Raw genomic sequence first — 20,623 nt, 5'->3', positions numbered from 1 at the left:
GTAAACATGGGCAGGCAGCGGGGAGCTTCCCTCTCCCCCTCGCTGCTCGGAATAAGCAAACGGGAAGATTTAGGGATTTTGCCGGGGCCCAACTTTGTAGTATCGGCTCACAGTCTTTTTCAACGTTTTCCGGGGTGCTGCCTATGGGATATTGTTCTTAGCTTATGAAGTGGCGCCCGCCCGTTATAAGCCGTGTGTCTTTTGCCAATAGCATTACAATTTTGGAGCTGAATGTTATTCTTCTTTTCTTCTGTGTTCCCTCGGATTTAACTCTTCGGTATCTGGTGTGGCCCCCGTACAGCATTGTCCACATATTCTGTCTCTGACCTTTGCTTTTGACCTCTAACATTCAGATAAACCAGCAGAATCTTTATGAGGAACTCTTATTATACTGCTGCAGCCATTTTTTATTTGACCTCTACATTCATAGAAGTCAACTTTTTTTTTTTTTTCCCCAAGCACTGTTGATTATGAACTATCATGACAGACTAGTAAATCTACTGTGCATCAACTGTGTGCATTCCATAAACAGGCTAATACAATTGGCTGTATCAAATGGGATGTATATTAACAACAGTCAACTGTGCTCTCCCCTGTCAGGATTCTATTATGGAGCATGCTCCCGCCCCTTGTTTTGATACAGCAGTAATTTAAAGACCGATCTTAATTGACTTATTTTTTCCGCATGTCTGTTGGAGCTTGTGCATGCACTGCAATAAGAGTCTTGTTTCTTTATTGGGCCACACACAATGTACTGAGTTCAATTTTACCATTCATAATGAATGCAGCCTCGCCATTCAAATGCAGCCATAAGCACACAGCAGATAAGAATTTAATTAAATGTAGATTAAAACCAAACAGGAAAACACACTGGCTGATAATTTTTTATCACGTCCCCTGGTCATATTTTTTTCCCTCATACTTTCGACTTGTTCTTCCTTGGGCTACATCTTTTCAGCTTGCCAAAAGTGGCGAAACACCTCACACATCTCACCGTGGCGCTGTGAGATTGTGTAAAATGCAAAACGAGGGGCGGTCACACGATTAATCAGAATCCTCGTGTCTGGGGAGGATGGAGGCTGGCGGAGAGATCGAGGGAGGGGGTGTACAGAGGTGCAAGGAAGGAATTAGTTGCTTCATCCCAAATTTGCATCATATTCCAAAGGACAATCCCAGCACTGTAGGCAAGGGGAAACATATCTCGCTCTCTGCAGGAACAATTAAATATTTTCTACAATGCTGAATAAATGTCACCTTCAGTATCAAATTGTCCATACTTGCTAAACATGATGTTACAGTGAGTGCCTCGAAAGCATGCCTGAGCAGTGAGAAACCACAATTTTAGATGTGGACCGCAGCCTCAGCTAACATACTGTAACACACATTCAGGAGCTGTTGATCCTCAGGCACTAACAGTGTGCTGAACTCCACTGGGGATACCAGTGAGCAAGAGACAACTGCAGCCTTGTCAGGGATTTCCCACTAGTGAAACATTACACTCGGGTGCTCAGTTACATATTAAACTCATAGAGAAAAAAAAAAAGGTTTGTGTTTTATACTGCACAGCTGAATTCGCCTGTGTCATATGTTTTAATTATGATGAAAATTGACAAAAAGCCTTTCTCCAATATCAGGCTGCAACCCTGGTATTAATGCTCAAATACTCTTTTTTTTTTTCCCCCTAGAAGAAATACATTAATTTCTCACCATCTGGTGTACTTATCATGTCGTATATTTCACTTGCATGCAGCATTTTTAGCAGTTTCAGACAGCTGTTGGCTTAGACAATAAAATTAATATATGTAGGAAGTGAGAGTCTGCTCTTCAGCCTCCTTTTTTTTTTTTTCCCAATCAGAAGTGATCATCTGCACATTGTGATGCTCTGCTCAAACAGCCGTGATTGCAACTTCTAATAATTTGTGTCCCTGTAATAGAAATTCTCCTGTTTCATTAGCGCAAAGGTTAGAAACACGGCCCTACTGGCTCGGTAACGTGGCAGTGGGCTTCTCCGCTCCACTCCGCTCGTGCCATGCCTGCCACCTCCACAGCGTCCGGCGCCGGCGTACTGCTGCCCGCCTGGCTGTGCCCGTGCCCGCCTGCCCACCGCGTTGGTGCTGCATCTCAGTTCCACTCTATTACCCTCACACAGGCGATTGGCCTTTTCTGTGGGGAAAAGAGCAATTTCCTGTCGCAGTCTGTTTGATCAAGTGCTAAACCCTTGTGATCAATAGAGAGACAGATGTCGGCTCCAGATGGCCGCGTGGTGATACCTGGGGCAGCGCCGGGGCTTGCCAGGACGACAGAATGGCAATGAGCAAGGGCAGCGGCTGTGCTCCCGATGCACCAGCCACCGAGACACAATGTGACAAACGCAATTAGGCCTTTTAGCTGCAGATTATTTATTTCTCTTGCAAACTGACAGAAAATTTAATTAGCGCATACTATAAGCAATATGTAAAATTACAGGGGTGCAGTGACAGAGGGCATGCTGGGACGTTGCACCGGTGACTGCTGCGTGGAGGTGTGTCTGAGCATGTGCTTATACATTCTTTCTGTGTGCTGCTCAGCTGTGACTAACAATTGAGCATCCTGGTAAATAAGGCACACATTGCAGAGGAGAACGCTTGTTTGTTCTAAGGCTTAAAATCAATAAGCGTTCCTGGAGAAAAACACCTAACTTCATAAATTCCATTCCTCATGAACAGATCAATAATGTTGAATTCCAAAATGGATGACAGGTGCATCTCTCTGGCGCTCTGTCATTCTGGAGAGGAAAAAAATAACTGCCAGCACCAGAAGGCCAAAATAGACCTTTCCAAAGAGGAGAGACAGAGGAGGAGAGAGGCTCCCATTTTTTAAACGGCAAAGCATTTGCATTAGGGCTGGCATCCACCATACACCCCCTCAAACACACATACACACACGGACCGGCCAGCCAGCCCATGTGGCGTAGGGCCGCAGCCATGTTGGAGGAACCACTGAGGCGCGTGGCAATGGCGCGCCGCTCTCCCAGGAAAACCAAGCTCGCCGGCGTTGGCCCTTCGCCGTTCACCTGCTCCCGCTGAGGCATGATGGGTAGGAGGACATGGGCCATGGGGCCGCAGCTGGAGGGGAAGGAGGGGTAAGGTCTGCTGTGGTACTCAACACGGCGTCCTGTCACAAGGGGTCTTCTGGTCCCATTAGCAGGGCTTGGTCAGGACGGGCCCCCGACCAGCCTGCCGCCGCAGCAGGGGCCGCAGTAAACACATGTCGACTGGCCACAACCAGGACACAGGCAGCACTACCCGCAGAGCAGGATAGCTAATAGAGTGCTCAATGGGACAAACCTGTCCAAATAAAGAATAAAGCAGAGTGGAGCGGAGAGGAGAGGAGCCAGTCAGAGCTTTCCTTTAATAGTCTACTCCACTTTACCGTGGACAGGGAGGAGCTGACTGTGTGTGGCAGCTAATGAGGGAGAACAGCTTTGTACTGTAAGAACTGGAGCCTCGTATTGTCTCAGACTGACAGCACAGCCCACATGTGTTACTCTTAATATAGAAAGTGTAAAATGTTTGCGACATCAATTTACTGCTCATGAAAAATCTAATTTCATTTTTATTTTCCCAATAGAAAAAAAAAACGCCAAGCCACAAATCTTAACTAAGAAATAACTGTAACAAATACTGTTAGTGCATTTTCTTCTTTCTTTCTTTTTTTTTTTTTTTTTTTTTTGGGGGGGGGGGGGGGATCTTTGCATTCACATTATTATTTATGAATTATATAAATACAGGTGGCGTTTGTTTAACTCATCCTCATGTAATTAATTTTTTGTGGAAAAACTTGCAAATTGAAATCAAAATTGTAAAGCTCTATCAGAGCAGCCTAATAGAGCAAAAAATAGCTGCTAATTCACATTTCTATTTTTTTCTTCTTCAAAATTATTACAACATTATTACCAGGCAAACATCCCCCTGCCAGTTTCATTCTCACAGTATTGAAAAAGCTCCACGACTCCCCAGAGACCAGTCAGAGAAATGTCTCTGAATTTCAAAGTGAAAGATTTAATTTTTGCTCAGTAAAACATTTGCTGAATCACATGATTGTTATGATGTTTTTAACGGCTTTTTCTGTCTTCAAACAGTTTGTAGATGTGTGTTAAATGACACCGTTCTGTGTGCTGTGCTGCTTTTATGTCTTTGTTGCCTGTGAACGTATACTGTAGAGGTTGTGTGTACGAGGCTCCCCTGGGAGGACTTTTTAATTTGTGGATTCTGACCCACGTGCCATTCGCTCAAGGCCATCCATGAGCTCTTGGTACTGGCTATATCTGCAAAAAAACACTTGATGCTAAAATTAGTCTGGACACAGTTCTGTAAAGGAGTGAAATCTGGGATTCGGGGTGGCAGACAAGACAAGACAAGTCAGGGTCTGGAAATACATATTTACCAAACAATATTTGTTTTGATGGAAAATATCAGCCTGTGTGACCTACTAGAAGTTTCATTTTTTTTAATGCATAATACATAAATATCAGCTGATTTATAAAGTGAAAAAGGCTTTCTTGCATATCTGATTACTGTGATTACAGAAACACAGCAGGCGACAGACAAAAGATAAAAAAAAAAAAAAAAGTTAAAAAAAAAAAAAAAAGCAGATTATTTTAACCATTTAACATATTTTACTGGCAAACCAAAAGGCCATTTGAATGTATTTTGTTGCAAATACATTTCTCATAAGATCTTTAGCACCTACCTGCAAAGATGTATGTGCAGACTGGCTGCTATGCCATGTCTGAGGCGTCTCTGCATCAACAGACCATCATCACAGCAAAAACACATCCACCGGCTGCAGCTTGAGCATGAGAAGAGTGCCTCCTAGTGGCCGAGCCTGAACATGAAGGAAGGAGGAGAGTGGAAGAGAGTGAAAGGAGGAGATAGAGAGGGAGAGAGTCAATCTGTGTCAGTGCCTTAGTGAAATAATAGTAGAGTCAGCTAATTCTAGTTTAGTGTACCGTCAATAATAGTAAGCTTGTTTGACCCTGTGAATGATGTTCCCGCTCGGGTCTAACTCAGCGTTTTCCTTTCTGCTCGCTCCAGCTCGGATTGTGACGGCGGTTTGACAGCCATGACTCATCCTAATGTGTTCGACTCTGATGATCCAGAAACAGTCCAAATATTTACCAGTATTCATGAGGTGGATTTGTTTAGTGTTTGTCTGTGCACCGTCTGCTGTCAGGTGCAGATACAGATATTATTCATCGACAATCTACAAAATGATTAATATTTTCACAAGATCCAGGCCTCGCAGGGGAAGTTTACGGCGGGGGGGGGGAAAACTGTTTGTGTGTACAGTTGTAATTTATTACTTCTATGATAAAGATTTGTCGGGGAGTTGCGGTTAACGACGTGCAGCTACTTGATATTCGTCGGTGTGAGGAGCTTGTTCCTATTTGACCAGGAGGAGTTGGAGCTGATTTGGAGACAAGAAGAGTAGAGGTCTTTAATTACAACCTTTTCTTTGGCTTCAGGCAAACTGGCCTCCCTTCACAATTAAGACCAGCAGTTAGTGCACAGCCAGTGGAAGAAAAAGGTAGTTTCACATCAGCACCAGTCTGGACAAAGAAACATATAAACTATCCTGGAAACCTGGAAACACAGAGAGAAAACCTTTCACCTTTAAAGTGACTATTTTTGGTAATTTCCACACACACTGCAACAGTCCCAGTCAGGACAGTGAGTCAACAATCTCAGGTCTAATGTGGTCTACAGGGTCTGTAAGGTCCACCTCTGCATGAACAAGGAGTTTAAATGTGTTGTTAGGTACCATGAAGTAATGGTACTAATGTAAGGAATGATGTTCAAAGGGATCGTGTGGATGTGGACAGGGGTCTGGATCAGGACTTATGTAGGTCTAATGTTTAAAATATATGTTCTTTTCAGCTTACAGGTGTTTTTCTTGTATTTTTATATTTACTTCCTGGATTTTTTTTTTTTTTTTTTTGTTTTTGTTTTGCGACTTATGGGTAAGGAACCAAATATGGTAACTTCATTGACTTTGATTTTCTACATAACAATGAAAAAGTAAATAAAAGTAAGCCAGTCTTGTTATGTCCTCCAATAACACACTAAGGTTGGAATGTTGAATTTCAGAGTATTCATATGCATGCCCAGTAAAGGGTTAACAAAAAAATAAATAAATAAAAAATAAAAACTGCTTTGTTAGGTACTAAGAAGTAATGGTACTAATGTAAGGAAGGATGTTCAAAGGGATAATGTGGACGTAGATCAGCACTTATGTTGGTCTAATGTTCAAAAATACATGTTCTTTTCATCTTACAGGTGTTTTTCTTGTATTTTTATATTTACTTCCTGGATTTTTTTTTTTTTTTTTTTTTTTGTGACTTATGGGTAAGGAACCAAATATAGTAACATCATTGACCTTGATTTTCTACATAACAATGAAAAAGTAAATAAAAGTAATACAGTCTTGTTTTGTCCTCCAATAACACACTAAGGTTGGGATGTTGAATTTCAGAGTATTCATATGAGTGCCCAGTAAAGGGTTAACAAAAAAATAAATAAATAAATAAAAAATAAAAATTGCTTTGTTAGGTACTACGAAGTAATGGTACTAATATAAGGAATGATGTTCAAAGGGATAATGTGGACGTAGATCAGCACTTATGTTGGTCTAATGTTCGAAAATACATGTTCCTTTCAGCTTACATGTGTTCTTCTTGTATTTTTATATTTACTTCTTTGATTTTTTTCTTTCTTTGTCACTTATGGATTAGGAATCAAATATGGTAACTTCATTGACCTTGATTTTCTACGTAACAATGAAAAAGTAAATAAAAGCAATCCGCTCTTGTTATGTCCTCCAATAACACACTAAGGTTGGAATGTTGAATTTCAGAGTATTTCTATGAGTGCCCAATAAAGGGTTAACAAAAATAAATAAATAAAAAATAAAAAGTTGCTTTGTTTGGTACCATGAAGTAATGGTACTAATGTAAGGAATGATGTTCAAAGGGATCGTGTGGATGTGGACAGGGGTCTGGATCAGCATTTATGTTGGACTAATGTTCGTAAAGTCATGTTCCTTTCCCATTACATGTGTTTTTATTGTATTTTTATATTTACTTTCTGGATTTTTTTGTTTGTTTGTTTGTTTGTTTTTTTGCCACTTATGGATCAGCATTTATGTTGGTCTAATGTTCTAAAATACGTGTTCCTTTCCCATTACATGTGTTTTTATTGTATTTTTATATTTACTTCCTGGATTTTTTTTTCTTTTTGCCACTTACGGATCAGCATTTATGTTTGTCTAATGTTCGTAAAGTCATGTTCCTTTCCCATTACATGTGTTTTTATTGTATTTTCATATTTACTTCCTGGATTTTTTTTTTTTTTTTTTTGCCACTTATGGATCAGCATTTATGTTGGTTTAATGTTCGTAAAGTCATGTTCCTTTCCCATTACATGTGTTTTTATTGTATTTTTATATTTACTTTCTGGATTCTTTTTTTTTTTTTTTTTTTTTTGCCACTTATGGATCAGCATTTATGTCGGACTAATTTTCAAAAATACATGTTCCTTTCCCGTTACATGTGTTTTTATTGTATTTTTATATCAACTTTCTGGATTTTTTTTTTTTTTTTTGCCACTTATGGATCAGCATTTATGTTGGTTTAATGTTCTAAAATACGTGTTCCTTTCCCATTACATGTGTTTTTATTGTATTTTTATATTTACTTCCTGGATTTTTTTTTTTTTTTTTTTTTGCCACTTATGGATCAGCATTTATGTTGGTTTAATGTTCGTAAAGTCATGTTCCTTTCCCATTACATGTGTTTTTATTGTATTTTTATATTTACTTTCTGGATTCTTTTTTTTTTTTTTTTTTTTTTTGCCACTTATGGATCAGCATTTATGTCGGACTAATTTTCAAAAATACATGTTCCTTTCCCGTTACATGTGTTTTTATTGTATTTTTATATCAACTTTCTGGATTTTTTTTTTTTTTTTTTGCCACTTATGGATCAGCATTTATGTTGGTTTAATGTTCTAAAATACGTGTTCCTTTCCCATTACATGTGTTTTTATTGTATTTTTATATTTACTTCCTGATTTTTTTTTTTTGCCACTTATGGGTAAGTAACCCAATATGGTAACTTCATTGACCTTGATTTTCTACAGAACAATAAACATTTTTGAAAAACTGAGGTTGAAATTGTAACTTACAGAGTATTTCTATGAGTGAACTATAAAGGGTTAATGTGTACTTAACTGGGCCATGTATTTTGGATAAGTAACATATCTTCACACACTTCCAAAGTGCACGGCGGTGCTGTATAATACACGACCCACGATGCAATCAGATGATGCCACGGGCCAATGTTGGTTTTCCCACAAGCCCCATCCAACCCCTCCCATAATACGTGGCTGTGGTGCAGTGGGACTGTACTCCAGTGCTGTAATGGCCCCTGCAATGGTAATGTGTTTGGACAGATGGGAGAGGCAAGTGCTGATGTGCTTAACTACGCATTTTACAGCTAAACTATTAAAGAGTTGTGCTGTTTACACACCAACATTTGAATACCTGTCTTCAGGCCAGTTTAATTATCCAGGCCCTTCTGTTATTTCTGCTGCTTTGTTGTCTCTGAGCTTTGCACGAGGCATGAGAGATTTGTTTGCGGCTTCATTAAGATATGGTGGAGGTAGCGGTTTGCAGGGCATGGAAAAAAAAAAAGAAAAAATTTCATTTCTGCTCAAGTATCTTATACTCTGGCCTACCCCCCCCCCCCCCCCCCCCCCCCCCCCCCCCCCATACGTACACAGATACTGTACACATCCTTTTTCTTATAAAGTCATTTAAAGTGAGGAAATTTAAAAAATGCCCCGTGATGCCTGCACTTTGAAATCTCTTGGGGCTTTAGGCAAAAAGGGGGAGGAGACACACCGCCCGCCCCGCGATTCATCCTGAGACGTTTGATTAGTTTATAAGTACTTATAGGGGGAAAAGGGTTTGCATTATAAATTTGTTTCATGAATTCCTTCATATGTTCATCTTCAACTACATGTTCAAATAAACCATTAATCAAAGGGAGAGGGAGGAGAGGGCATTTAGCCAGCGGAGCCATAGTCTCAGGGCCTCAGTGAGCTGTGGATATGGTATTGAGAGACTGTAGGAAGCAGTGGTTTTTAATTATCTGGACTACGTACAGGATGCCGTTTTTGATTGTTTTAATGAGGCAGCTGGCCTATTGTCTCCCCTTAATTCCTCCATTGTTTTTAGAATATGTCATAGTTCTTTATTCTTTTATCAGGTGCTCTGCAGGAGGATTTAGACAATAGCCTTCATTCCAACTGCATTGGCCACTGCACAAAGGCAGCTCACTGCAGACAGTTAGCAGGCAAACAAGTGCAAATCACAAGCTGCACTTTTCCCAGCCTTTTCCCCCAGTTTTGCGACTTACGGTGTTGGTCTTTGGCTCTAACTCTTGACCCCCCCTTCCTCGCTGCCTCATTTATACAGATCGGACTATTGTCGTAGGTGGCTCACCTGTGTTTCTGTGATTTAAATCGGCTGTCTTGAAAAGGCTGTCAGGGGAAAATAGCCATGACGAATCTCCGAAAAGAGCTCCTTCATGGAATGTTTTTTTGTGTGTGTGTGTGTGTGTGTGTGTGTGTGTATGCGCTGCCCACCTGACACCTATGCGCAGTATTTTTACGACGCGCAGTTTTTGTTTGTGAAAATTCTACCTGCACTATTATATGCACAGGAAGTACATTTATGTCCTGGAATGAATATGCATTTACAAACAGACAAAATTGCATTAATATACGAAAGAAGCCGGAGTACAATGATGTCTAATTCAGTTGACGACAGAATAATAGTAGGTACCTTCCCCCTGCATCCTGTGCACATGTATCTCTGTACCCTGTCGTGGTTGAGTGACTGTAACAAGCAGAGTGCTGCCTCAGTGTTTTGTGTAGCTCGCTAAAACTGGGACATGCAGTCCTAAAAACTGACTTCCAGCATTCTCACACACAACAGATGGATGTGTAGCATTCTTGGCTGAAGGGATGCAATCTGAGTGCATATTCCGCTGTCAAAAATGCAGTCGAACATTTTCATCAAACTCCACATAATCTGCTTCATTTCGGCTGAGGAGAGCATTCAGAATCTTTGATTTAGATTGATCCAAAAACACTGATTTCTATCTGAGCATCGAGGCCTGGTTCATAATTCTCTTTGTTAGCCGAGCGCGTCTGAACTGAGAGATTCGTACAGAGGAGAGAAACTTTTGTGGCTATGACTGCGATATATTCCCCGCCATTGTCAGTGGCAGTTTGTATCTACCTTGATGGTAACTTGGGCAGACAGTGGAGAGGAGTTTTGTTATTTTAATTAGGAGATAAAAATTCAAAGGGCCTCTCCAGGCAGTGTGTGGTATGACAGAATCAAAACGATGAAGTGGAGCGGCCTGAAGTGTGTGTCTCGTCACAGCAGATTGGCCGACAGATAGGCACTGCTCTTTAAAGTGGCGCTGACATGCACACACACACATTCACAGGGAGAACGCCTGCACACAAATGGGACTCTAAAAGATAGCATATTTTAATACCGTTTTACTCCTTTGACACATTTGTGCTGGTCTAATTTTCACTGCTTCACCAGCAGATATGCATTAGTGGAAGAAGTACTCAGATCTTTTACTTAAGTAAAAGTAGAAATATGACCGTTGGAATAATCTACTGCAAGTTCAGGTCCTAAATTCTAAGTATCATGTACAGGGTGGGGAAGCAAAATTTACAATATTTTGAGGCAGGGATTGAAAGACAGTGTATGACCAATTAGTTTACTGAAAGTCATGAGAATTTATTTGCCACAAGAAAATTGACATAATAGAAAATGTTTTTATTCTATGTGTCCTCCTTCTTTCTCAATAACTGCCTTCACACGCTTCCTGAAACTTGCGCAAGTGTTCCTCAAATATTCGGGTGACAACTTCTCCCATTCTTCTTTAATAGTATCTTCCAGACTTTCTGGTAATAGTTTTGCTCATAGTCATTCTCTTCTTTCCATTATAAACAGTCTTTATGGACACTCCAACTATTTTTGAAATCTCCTTTGGTGTGACGAGTGCATTCAGCAAATCACACACTCTTTGACGTTTGCTTTCCTGATTACTCATATGGGCAAAAGTTTCTGAAAAGGTATGGATAATAGTGTTAGGTATGATTATGACATCAATATATGTTTGGTTTCAAAACATTTGACGTAGTGCCTGCTGAGAAAAAACAACTAAATGTTCATTGTAAATTTTGCTTCCTCACCCTGTACATACAGTGTTAAAAGTCCTAGTCCAACATCAGGTTTGTTGCATTAATGACGTTCTATTGACCACACATATGCATTTGTTTCCGTATTTAGATCCAATCTGAGATATGTGAAGGGTGAACAGCAGGAAAAATAATAGTTTCACGGAAAAAAAACAGCTTCTATAAACCACAGCGGTCATATTTAGTGTGACCTCCCTTTGTACTTAACATGTCTTTAACCCTTTTGTTCAGACAATATATATATACATATATATTTATGGCATTAATTTACTGATATTTTATACCAGGTTGCATTCAACACACGTCAGATGTTTCTAACTGTTGGTGTTGCTTCATGTCAAGGGGTCAGGGGCCACACTATATATTGACTTTAACCCTTTCATGCATAGTGGTCACTACAGTGGACAGCTATTCAAAGCTCTGCTCTTGTATATTTATGGATTTTGTTGTTTTAGTTCCATATCAGCCAACACAGTGGACACTTACGCATCATCCCATCCACTGTAATTCATACCATTAGTGTAACTTTGCTGTTCTACATAAACCAGATCTGCAGTAACATGTTTGAGTGTTGAAGGGGTGGGGATTAAATAAATTAGACTTCCTCCCACTCCTTTTCAAATGTGCAAATGAAGTCATGTATATGTATAAGTTTTGTTTTTTTGTTTTCTTCCATGACCTCTTACTATCTGTTTTATCTCTAAAGACTAAGTAAGATTACTTTGTCTTGTTGCATATTTGAAATAAACTAAACTTAAAAAAAAAAAAGTAAATCAATTGCTTGTTATTGTTACTAAACTGCAATTAACTGGTTTTTTTTTAACAAAAAAGTTGGGGTTTTTTTTTTGCATATTATCTCCATGAAGTGAGTAATGACTAGTATTTGAGTTTGTTAAAATGTGAGAAAACAGCAGATTAGCAGCATTAAAAATGTTTTCACTTCATAGTTTTCACACGATATATCAGTAAATCCATGTTTTTTTTGCTTCAGAAATTCATCGCATGGTGTCAAACGGATATTTTTGGAACTCTATGAAAAATAGGTTCATAAGAAAATTTTGTCTGATTTTTTTTTTTTTTTTTTTTCATGCCTAAAGAGGAATAAAAACAGGAAATAAATGTTGATTAAGGTTCTCGTAATTCATGCATGAAAGGGTTAACCTTTACAACATATTTAGTTCAGTTTTTCATGCGTCTTGTAAGGCTGTGCACATATTTCCTGTATTCTGTTTTTGTATCTGAAGTAAAAAGAATGAGAAATAGACCATTGACCATGAGACCATTATTGTTAATGAGACCATTAACAAGGCTAAAGATGGACTTGACTTTTGTATACTACTGTATTCATCAGCAAAATGTCCTCTAAGAATTTAAATTATCATTAAGAAAAAACATTATAGAGAAAAGTGTTGCATTATCATAGACTACAACTGTTTTTTTTTTTCAATAACAATACAAGAAAGACCATTTAAACAGTAGATTAATCATATAGTACTGGATCATATCACATTATCTTTTAAAAAGTATAAGTATAATACATTTATTTTATTTATAGCCGCTTTTCTTGGCACTCAAGGACACCGAGATCACAGGTGTCAAACATGCGGCCCGGGGGCCAACTCCAGCCCGCCAAAGGGTTCAGTCCGGCCCTGGGGAGGAATTTGTAAATTGCAAAAATTACACTGAAGATATGAACAATCCTTTTAGTTCAGGTTCCACATTCAGACCAATTCAATCTCAAGTGGGTCAGACCAGTAAAATATTATCATAATAACATAGAAATAATGGCAACTCCAAATTTTTCTGTTTGTAAATGTAAATATTTTCATGTATTTACACTAAAACAAAGATTAATTTCACAAGAAAATATGAATAACCTGAAAAAATATGAACAACCTGAAATGTCTGAAGAGAAGTGAGTACAATTTTAACAAGATTCTGCCTGTTACTAAATGTTTGGTGTGTTTTTTATATTATAATGTACATGTGTAAATGATAAACTGAGGCAGAATATTGTTAAAATTACACTTATTTTTTCAGTTTGTTCATGTTATTCACATCTTTTGAAAGGATAGTTTGTAGATGTAAACCTTTTCATAATGTAAATTTACTTTTTTCACTCTAAACCATAGAGAAAAGTTTGGAGTTGACATTGTTTATATATTATTGTGTTATTATTTTGCTGGTTCGGCCCACTGCAGATCAAATTTAGCTGAATGTGGCCCCTGAACTAAAATGAGTTTGACACCCCTGCCGTAGAGTAAAACAGGAGAATATAAAACAAACAATAAAACAGATTAAAAAGTAAAAGGCAGGTTAAAAATTGGACAGTGCAATTGTGGTCACAAAGAGAAAGCAGTATGACGTTAATGTAATGTGGTAAAAGTAGTAGGAGTAGAAGTACACAGTAACATTAACAAGGAAAAGTTAAAATACTCGAGTAAATGTACTTAGTTTCATTCCGTCGCTGCAGGTTGAAAGGCTAAAGAGGCTTTATTAATAACACTGATGTCAAACATAAGCGTTTCATTAACGTAATGTTGCAAATCCCTAACAATGATTAAAATGTGACGCGTGCTGGGGTACTGGAAAGTTATAGCAGCTCTCTTTCCATCCTTTGGTTTTCCACGTCCCATAAATCGACAAAATAGTGGGTTGTTTTCATCCGGAGCCTCAGCTGAGCACCTCCACTGTGGCGACAGAGTGGGTTTAAACCTGGTGATTCATGGGTTTTGTGTAAACATGAGTAATCAGTGTTCCTCATGTGTGGGGGTTTCTCGCTGTGTCCCCCTGCCTTCACACCTCTCCTCAGGACTCGCTTTTATTCCACATCAGCCAGGACTCAAATCACATGTCCCCTCTCAGCCTGACACTCCGTCGGTATGTTTGCACATCTTTGAAAGCTAACAGCGTGCTTTAATTAATTGTCCAGCTTTCCTCAGAAACAATGTCCTAATTCTGCCATTTAGCGGGAGCGTATCATAGTTTGTTGTTATCTCCCCAGCCAGATTTCTGTAAATAGTCATATTAAAAACTTTAATCTCTTCAATGGAAAATGAAGTGCAGCTGAAAAGCCTGTCATGTGCCGAGATAAATATTATCTAAGCTAAAACCTTCACTCTCTCCCTCTACCCTTCTTCCTTCCTCATGCCCCCTCCCCCCTGCTCTGACTTAATGAATATGTTCAGAAGATTTCAGAGGAATGCTTAATCCCAAAACACAACAATCTAATAGTATGGAGGACCTGTGTTCTAGCTGACAATGGCACTGTAGACGACTGTTTATCCTTCTGGTGGCAACCTATGGATTTACCCTATATGGAGGGGGTTGGTTTACCCAAAACACAAAAACAGATTTCCTCATAAAACCAACACTAAGGAAAACATAATGAAGTTACGATTACCTTCATTGCATTAAGTTAGCAGCAGAATGATTAGAATCTTTCTTTAATTTAAGTGAATTAACCATTAAATGATCATCCTGTACATGAATCTTACTCTAACGACACAACAGTGCATACTTTAGCAAGCATTATCTTAGAAATGAAATCTGTTAATTCCATCAACCAGGACCCAACACAACACAGACTCAAACTTTGCACATGTACATGAGCATGTGCAAATGTCACATATTCCACTTTTGATATTGCTAAATGCTCTACTTCTTTTTTTCTTCCCATTCTTTGTTTATTTGGAAAAGCATGTCATACAAAACTTAGCTTTCAGGTACAATTCAATATGTTGAATTTGAACGAAGATGCTAATCCAAGATTTTTAGTTGAATATAGAACAAATTTAAAAAAAAAAAAAAAAAAAGAAAAAGAAAAAAAGTGGGCGGGAGGCGAGGGCTTACTCCCCTACTTCATCAACAACTTCAACTTCAACTTTCAACTTTATTTATCCTTAGAAAAGGAAATTCGGTGTGCAGCAGGGGTCATAAACACATAAGCACATACACAGAAACACATACTCATAAACAGCACCCCCATATGCCACACCAATAAAATTACATAAAACAGGACAACACACAATGGAGCCACTCTCCCTCCCAACACAAGTAAAAGAACAGGTCCAATTGGGCAGTACACAAGTTAATTGTCATATGGCCACGAGCGTTAAAAAATAAATAATCACATAAAAGATTTTAAAAATTGACATAAGAAAAAAAACAAAAAAACAAAACAAAACAAAAAAACTAGATATCAGCTACGTGAATTCAGATTCCTAATAGCCGCAGGAATAAAGGAGTCCCTAGCCCGTCCAGTTCTCAATTGAGGAAGCCTAAAACGGCGACCAGAGGGGAGCAAATTAAACTCCCCAAAAAGTGGGTGATCAGGGCAGTTTACAATTTGCTTGGCCTTACCGCTGACCCGTTTATCATATCATCATAACAACTCAATATCAATATAAAACACACTAAGTTGTCTATGTTTACATCAACCTCAACAAAAATGTATATCATGTAAATGTTTTCGCATAACCGATACATTCAATTCACATCAATTACAGGTTTTACATAGTTTGTCCATTTTGACCAAATAGTGACAAAAGATTCCCTTTGACCCTTAAAACAAAATGTCAACTTGTCCAGAATGTAAATGTCCTGTACAACATCGATCCATTCTTCGGTTTTGGGTGCTTCAGGCTTTAACCATTTTATAGTAATAGTCTTTTTGATCGCTGCCGAAAGCATTAAACAACAGTTTTTTATCTTTCAAAGTCCAGTTATCACATTAAATATCTCCTAAGTACAGGGCTTCACACTAAAAAGGAATTATTTCAGTAAAAAATGTTATTTAAATGATCACACAGCTGCTCCCAGAATGGTTTGATCACTGGACAACTCCTGAAAATATGACAGTGATTGGCGTTATTTGTCCCATAGAATCTCCAAATGCACTACTTCTACACATGTGTCCTAATACCATCTCCTGGTTGTGTACTTTCCTTTCACAGCATGCACAGTTATGCAACACACTATTAAAACACTGAATCTCTGGGAAGGATCACACAAAAATAATTCTTTCCCATTGCATAACAGCCCTGACATTTAATGCCACTAGTACTAAAGTGTACATATAGCAAAGCTTTTCTCGCCTCTCACAGCAAGCATTTAAAGGTCTGTTCTATCTCTGTTTTGTCCAGGTGGCCAACTGTGGTGCACCACCACCAAGAACATGATGGAGGGCGAGGAGCTGGTGGCATTTGCGGTGGACTTTGACTCACGTCTGCAGGCGGTGAACCACATGTCTCTGAGCGAGGGCATGTACCCAGCCAGGCTGCTGGACAGCATCCAGCTCCTGCCGCAGCAGGCCGCAATGGCTTCCATCCTGCCCACTGCCATCGTCAACAGTGAGTGTCCACGCACAAACACGGGCGCACGTACGCAGAGCTGGAAGCAGATACGCTTTTGTTTAGGCGTGCACTATCACACGCACATATACACAGCAGCCTGCACTCAGTCACCTGCTTAACAAGAAACGTCGTCTCCACCGGGCGTAGATTAACCCAGATGAGTCTCTGCACTGGAGATAAGAGCCATCGACCTTCAAGTTTTGGGTTCACATAAACACATTGAGGCTCAAACTAACATGTTAATTGCAAAATACACGCCTCATGCAAATAGTGTGTTTGTTTACTTAGCGAGGGCTATCTGGGTTCAGCTCAACAGGGAGGCTTCTGTAAGCAGATGGTCCAGTGTTCTTGTTTGCCCTTGAGAAAGGGCACCAACCCAGTGGTAGCAACATAGCGATATGCAGCAGCTGAGGATTTGGTGGAAAAGCCTTTTAACACAGGCTTTGAGAGTCAGAACTGTAGAAGTATACAAAAGAAGAGTGTTTATGCATGTGTGTCCATGTGTGCAAGCTCTTTATCTTTAGACTTACTCTGTGCTTGAATATGAAAGTACTGTACATATCCTGATATCGCATCCCCTTTGTCCTTTTCCGTGTCCCTCCAGAGGACATCTTCCCATGCAAGGCGTGTGGAATCTGGTTTCGGAGCGAGAGGAACCTGCAGGCCCATCTGATGTACTACTGCAGCGGGCGACAGAGGGAGCCAGAGACGGTGGTGGAGGAGAATGACACCGGACCACACCAGACCCCGAGTATCTGCCCCTTCCCACAATGCAACAAGAGCTTCTCTGGAGCCCGGGCCCTGGAGATGCACTTGAGCACCTCCCACAGCGGTGAGTGGGGAAAAAAAGACTGTTTTTTTAACAAAACAAATATATTTTTAAGAAAATACTCATGTTGTTTGTGGTTATTTTCAATAGTTTTTGAAAATGTGTTGTTCGACAAATACACAACAAAGGCTTAGAGTTTTACACAGGTTTCAAAATGACTGTCATTTCTTTTCAGAAATACACACGTCCTGCTGTCAGCAAGCATAGCTGACAGTTTATCCTTGAGCAAAAAAATCTAGTGGAAGGGAAAAAGCCTGGCATAATGCATGAGCATTTGATGGTTTCTACAGTTAACTGTAAAGGAGAAGTGGGAGGCGAGATTCTGAGCATTTCTCCCTTTTATCTTCTTCACAGGTGTCAAAATGGAAGAGAGCCTCCCTCCTGGCACCAGCTTGAAATGCACAATCTGTAACTACACGGCAGATTCTCTTATTACATTCCAGCATCACATCATGTCTCACCTGTCACAGGCGGCCTTCAGATGCAATCACTGCCATATCAGCTTCCAGAGCCACAGGGAACTCTTACAGCATCAGGACTTACATGGGCACGGCAGCAAACTTCACAGGGAAGGCGACGGCACCGAGCATTCCCCCAGGGGGCCTGAGGAAAGCCTTCAGCAGCAGCAGCAGGCCCGCGCAGAGCTGGCCAACAGGAAGGATGCTCTGCTGGGAAGTCCCAAAGGGGCCCTCAACAAGGAGACCAGCACAGACGGAGAGCCTGACAAAGCTGAGAAGAAGCCCATGCTGTCTGTTCAGAAGGGAGAGGCCCACCCAGGCAGCAAAGCCAGTTTTTCTTACACTAGGATAAAGTCTGAGCCCTCCAGCCCCCGACTGGCCTCCTCCCCTGTGCAGCATAACATGCCTACATTTCCCATGGGCCCATTCTTGTCTCAGTTTGCTTTCTCCCAAGACATTTCAGTAGTCCCGCAGGCTTCTGAGATTCTGGCTAAAATGTCAGAGCTAGTTCACCGGAGGCTGCGCCATGGTGGAAACAGCTACCCCCCTGTCATCTACAGTCCTCTTATGCCCAAAGGGGCCACCTGTTTCGAATGCAATATCACTTTCAGCAACCTGGACAACTATTTGGTCCACAAAAAGCACTACTGTAACAGCCGCTGGCAACACATGACAAAGTCCCCTGACTTTTCTGCCCTGTCAGATAAGGTCCCTGAGGCTGTGAGCCCCAATAGTGGCCACAGTTCTGTTAGCATGTTGGCTGGCTGCCACCCGACAGAGGCCGACAGCCATCTTATGCAGTCCGCATGTCTGAACTCCAATGTGTTGGACATGATCAATGCTGGGGCCAAAGGGCCTGATAAGGATCTAACAGGGCAGGTGAAGAAAGTCTCTACTCCAACTGGGGCTGAGGAGAGGCTGAACGGAAAGCAGATGGAGGGGAAAAGCCCCAGTACGGGTTTAGTGGAAAGTGACAATGACCCAACCAAGACAACCTGTGATGCCTGCAATATCACTTTCAGCCGTCATGAGACCTACATGGTCCATAAGCAGTACTACTGCGCCACACGTCACGACCCCCCCATGAAACGCATGTCTGCCAACAAGGTGCCGTCCATGCAGAGGACCATGAGGACCCGCAAGCGCAGGAAGATGTACGAGATGTGTCTCCCTGACCAGGACCATCAGAGGCCTCCTATGGGTCAGCCTGGTTTCCTCGGTGTTCCTCCCATGAACCCTTGTACATCCCAGGAAGCTGTGGAGAGCCTTACAGACCGCTTCCACCCCCGCTGTGACATCTTTCCAGGCATGGTACCCAAACACCTGGAGGCCTCTCTGACTGTCACTAAACCTATACTCACTCCTAAATGCAGTACCACCGAGCAGCAGGAGCTGGACGCTCCCATCGATCTCAGCAAAAAGTGTTCGCCAGTTTCTGACAAGACATGTAGCTCCCCTAAAAGACTGTTGGACTATCATGAATGTGCTGTGTGCAAGATAAGTTTTAACAAAGTGGAGAACTACCTGGCACACAAACAGAACTTTTGCCCCGCAACAGCCGCTGCAGCTGCTGCCGCTGCCGCTGCTGCTCAGCAGCAACAACAACAACCACAACAGCAGCAACAACACAACGAGACGGGCAGTCTGGAGCCTGCCCTGTTCCCAGAAGTGAAGAGCGAAGGCAATAATAATCCTGATGACGGTTATGATAAGAGCCCAGGCAAATGTGAGAAGAATGGCAATGGAAAGGTGATGGTGCAAAATGGAGGCATGTTCCCCCCTCATTTGGGGCCTGTGCCGGGACTCAAGCCTTTTGCTGAGCCCCAGCTCATCCCTTCAAAGGACGAGAACAAGAATGTGTTTCTGCCCCACTGCCTTTATCCTGGAGCAATAAAGAAGGTGAAAGGTCCTGAGCAGATATCCCCTTATTTTGGGATAAAGCCAACCGATTATGTGGCGGGGGGACCAGTGATGCAAGGAGAGGCCAGTGAACAGGAGCAGAGTGTTAACGGAGGAGGCTCTGGAGCGGGGGGAGAGACAGGAACAGCCCAGCAACCTGCTTCTAATGGCTGCCCCCACCCTGGCAAGGAGCCACTTCCCCTTTTGCCCAAAAACCGGAGCATGGTCATTGTCAACGGGGGGCACAAGCCTGAGGAGCGTTCAGGCACAGCTCCACCCCAACAGGAGAACCAGCCTCAGCCAGAGGGCCAACCCCCCAACCCTTCACCTACGTGGCCCACTGAGAACCAGGCTGACTCCAATGAGAACATGTCGCCCTCCGCCAAGTCCCCGAGTGAAGACACGGCACCGGCGGCCAATAAAGGTGTGAACGGCTCTGGAAGCGGCAAGTACTGCCGCCTTTGTGACATCCAGTTCAACAACCTGTCAAACTTTATAACCCATAAGAAGTTTTACTGTTCATCACATGCTGCAGAGCATGTAAAATAAGTTCCGAAGAATAAGAACTGTTCTTCTTTTCCCTCCTACACCTTTTCCCTTCAACTTTTACCCCTTTTTTCTCCTTTGTTTTGGTACACTGTTGTGTCTGGAATAGTGCATCATGCAGTGCTAACCGCTGCTTGTGGACAATCAAGAGAAGCTTCTTCTTTCATTGTTTTACGACTTAAAAATGCAAAACCATTGGTTAAAAAAGAA

General features: G+C 41.2%; 1 protein-coding gene across 1 annotated transcript in view; it reads left to right on the top strand.

Annotated features, from left to right (window-relative positions):
* The window catches only part of zfpm2a (zinc finger protein, FOG family member 2a), a 131,545-nt gene extending 111,000 nt beyond the window's left edge, over positions 1 to 20,545 (top strand). The window contains exons 6-8 of the mRNA XM_030158494.1: positions 16,472 to 16,678; positions 17,286 to 17,513; positions 17,865 to 20,545. Of these exons, the coding sequence (XP_030014354.1) occupies positions 16,472 to 16,678; positions 17,286 to 17,513; positions 17,865 to 20,416 (2,987 nt within the window). The 3' untranslated portion in view covers positions 20,417 to 20,545. The remainder of the gene's footprint in view (positions 1 to 16,471; positions 16,679 to 17,285; positions 17,514 to 17,864) is intronic.
* Positions 20,546 to 20,623: the final 78 nt, after the last annotated feature.

This window comes from Sphaeramia orbicularis, chromosome 16, assembly GCF_902148855.1.
Source record: "Sphaeramia orbicularis chromosome 16, fSphaOr1.1, whole genome shotgun sequence".
NCBI lineage: Eukaryota > Metazoa > Chordata > Actinopteri > Kurtiformes > Apogonidae > Sphaeramia > Sphaeramia orbicularis.
The sequence above is the reverse complement of the archived record's forward strand: the minus strand, read 5'-3'. Positions and strand labels throughout refer to the sequence as shown.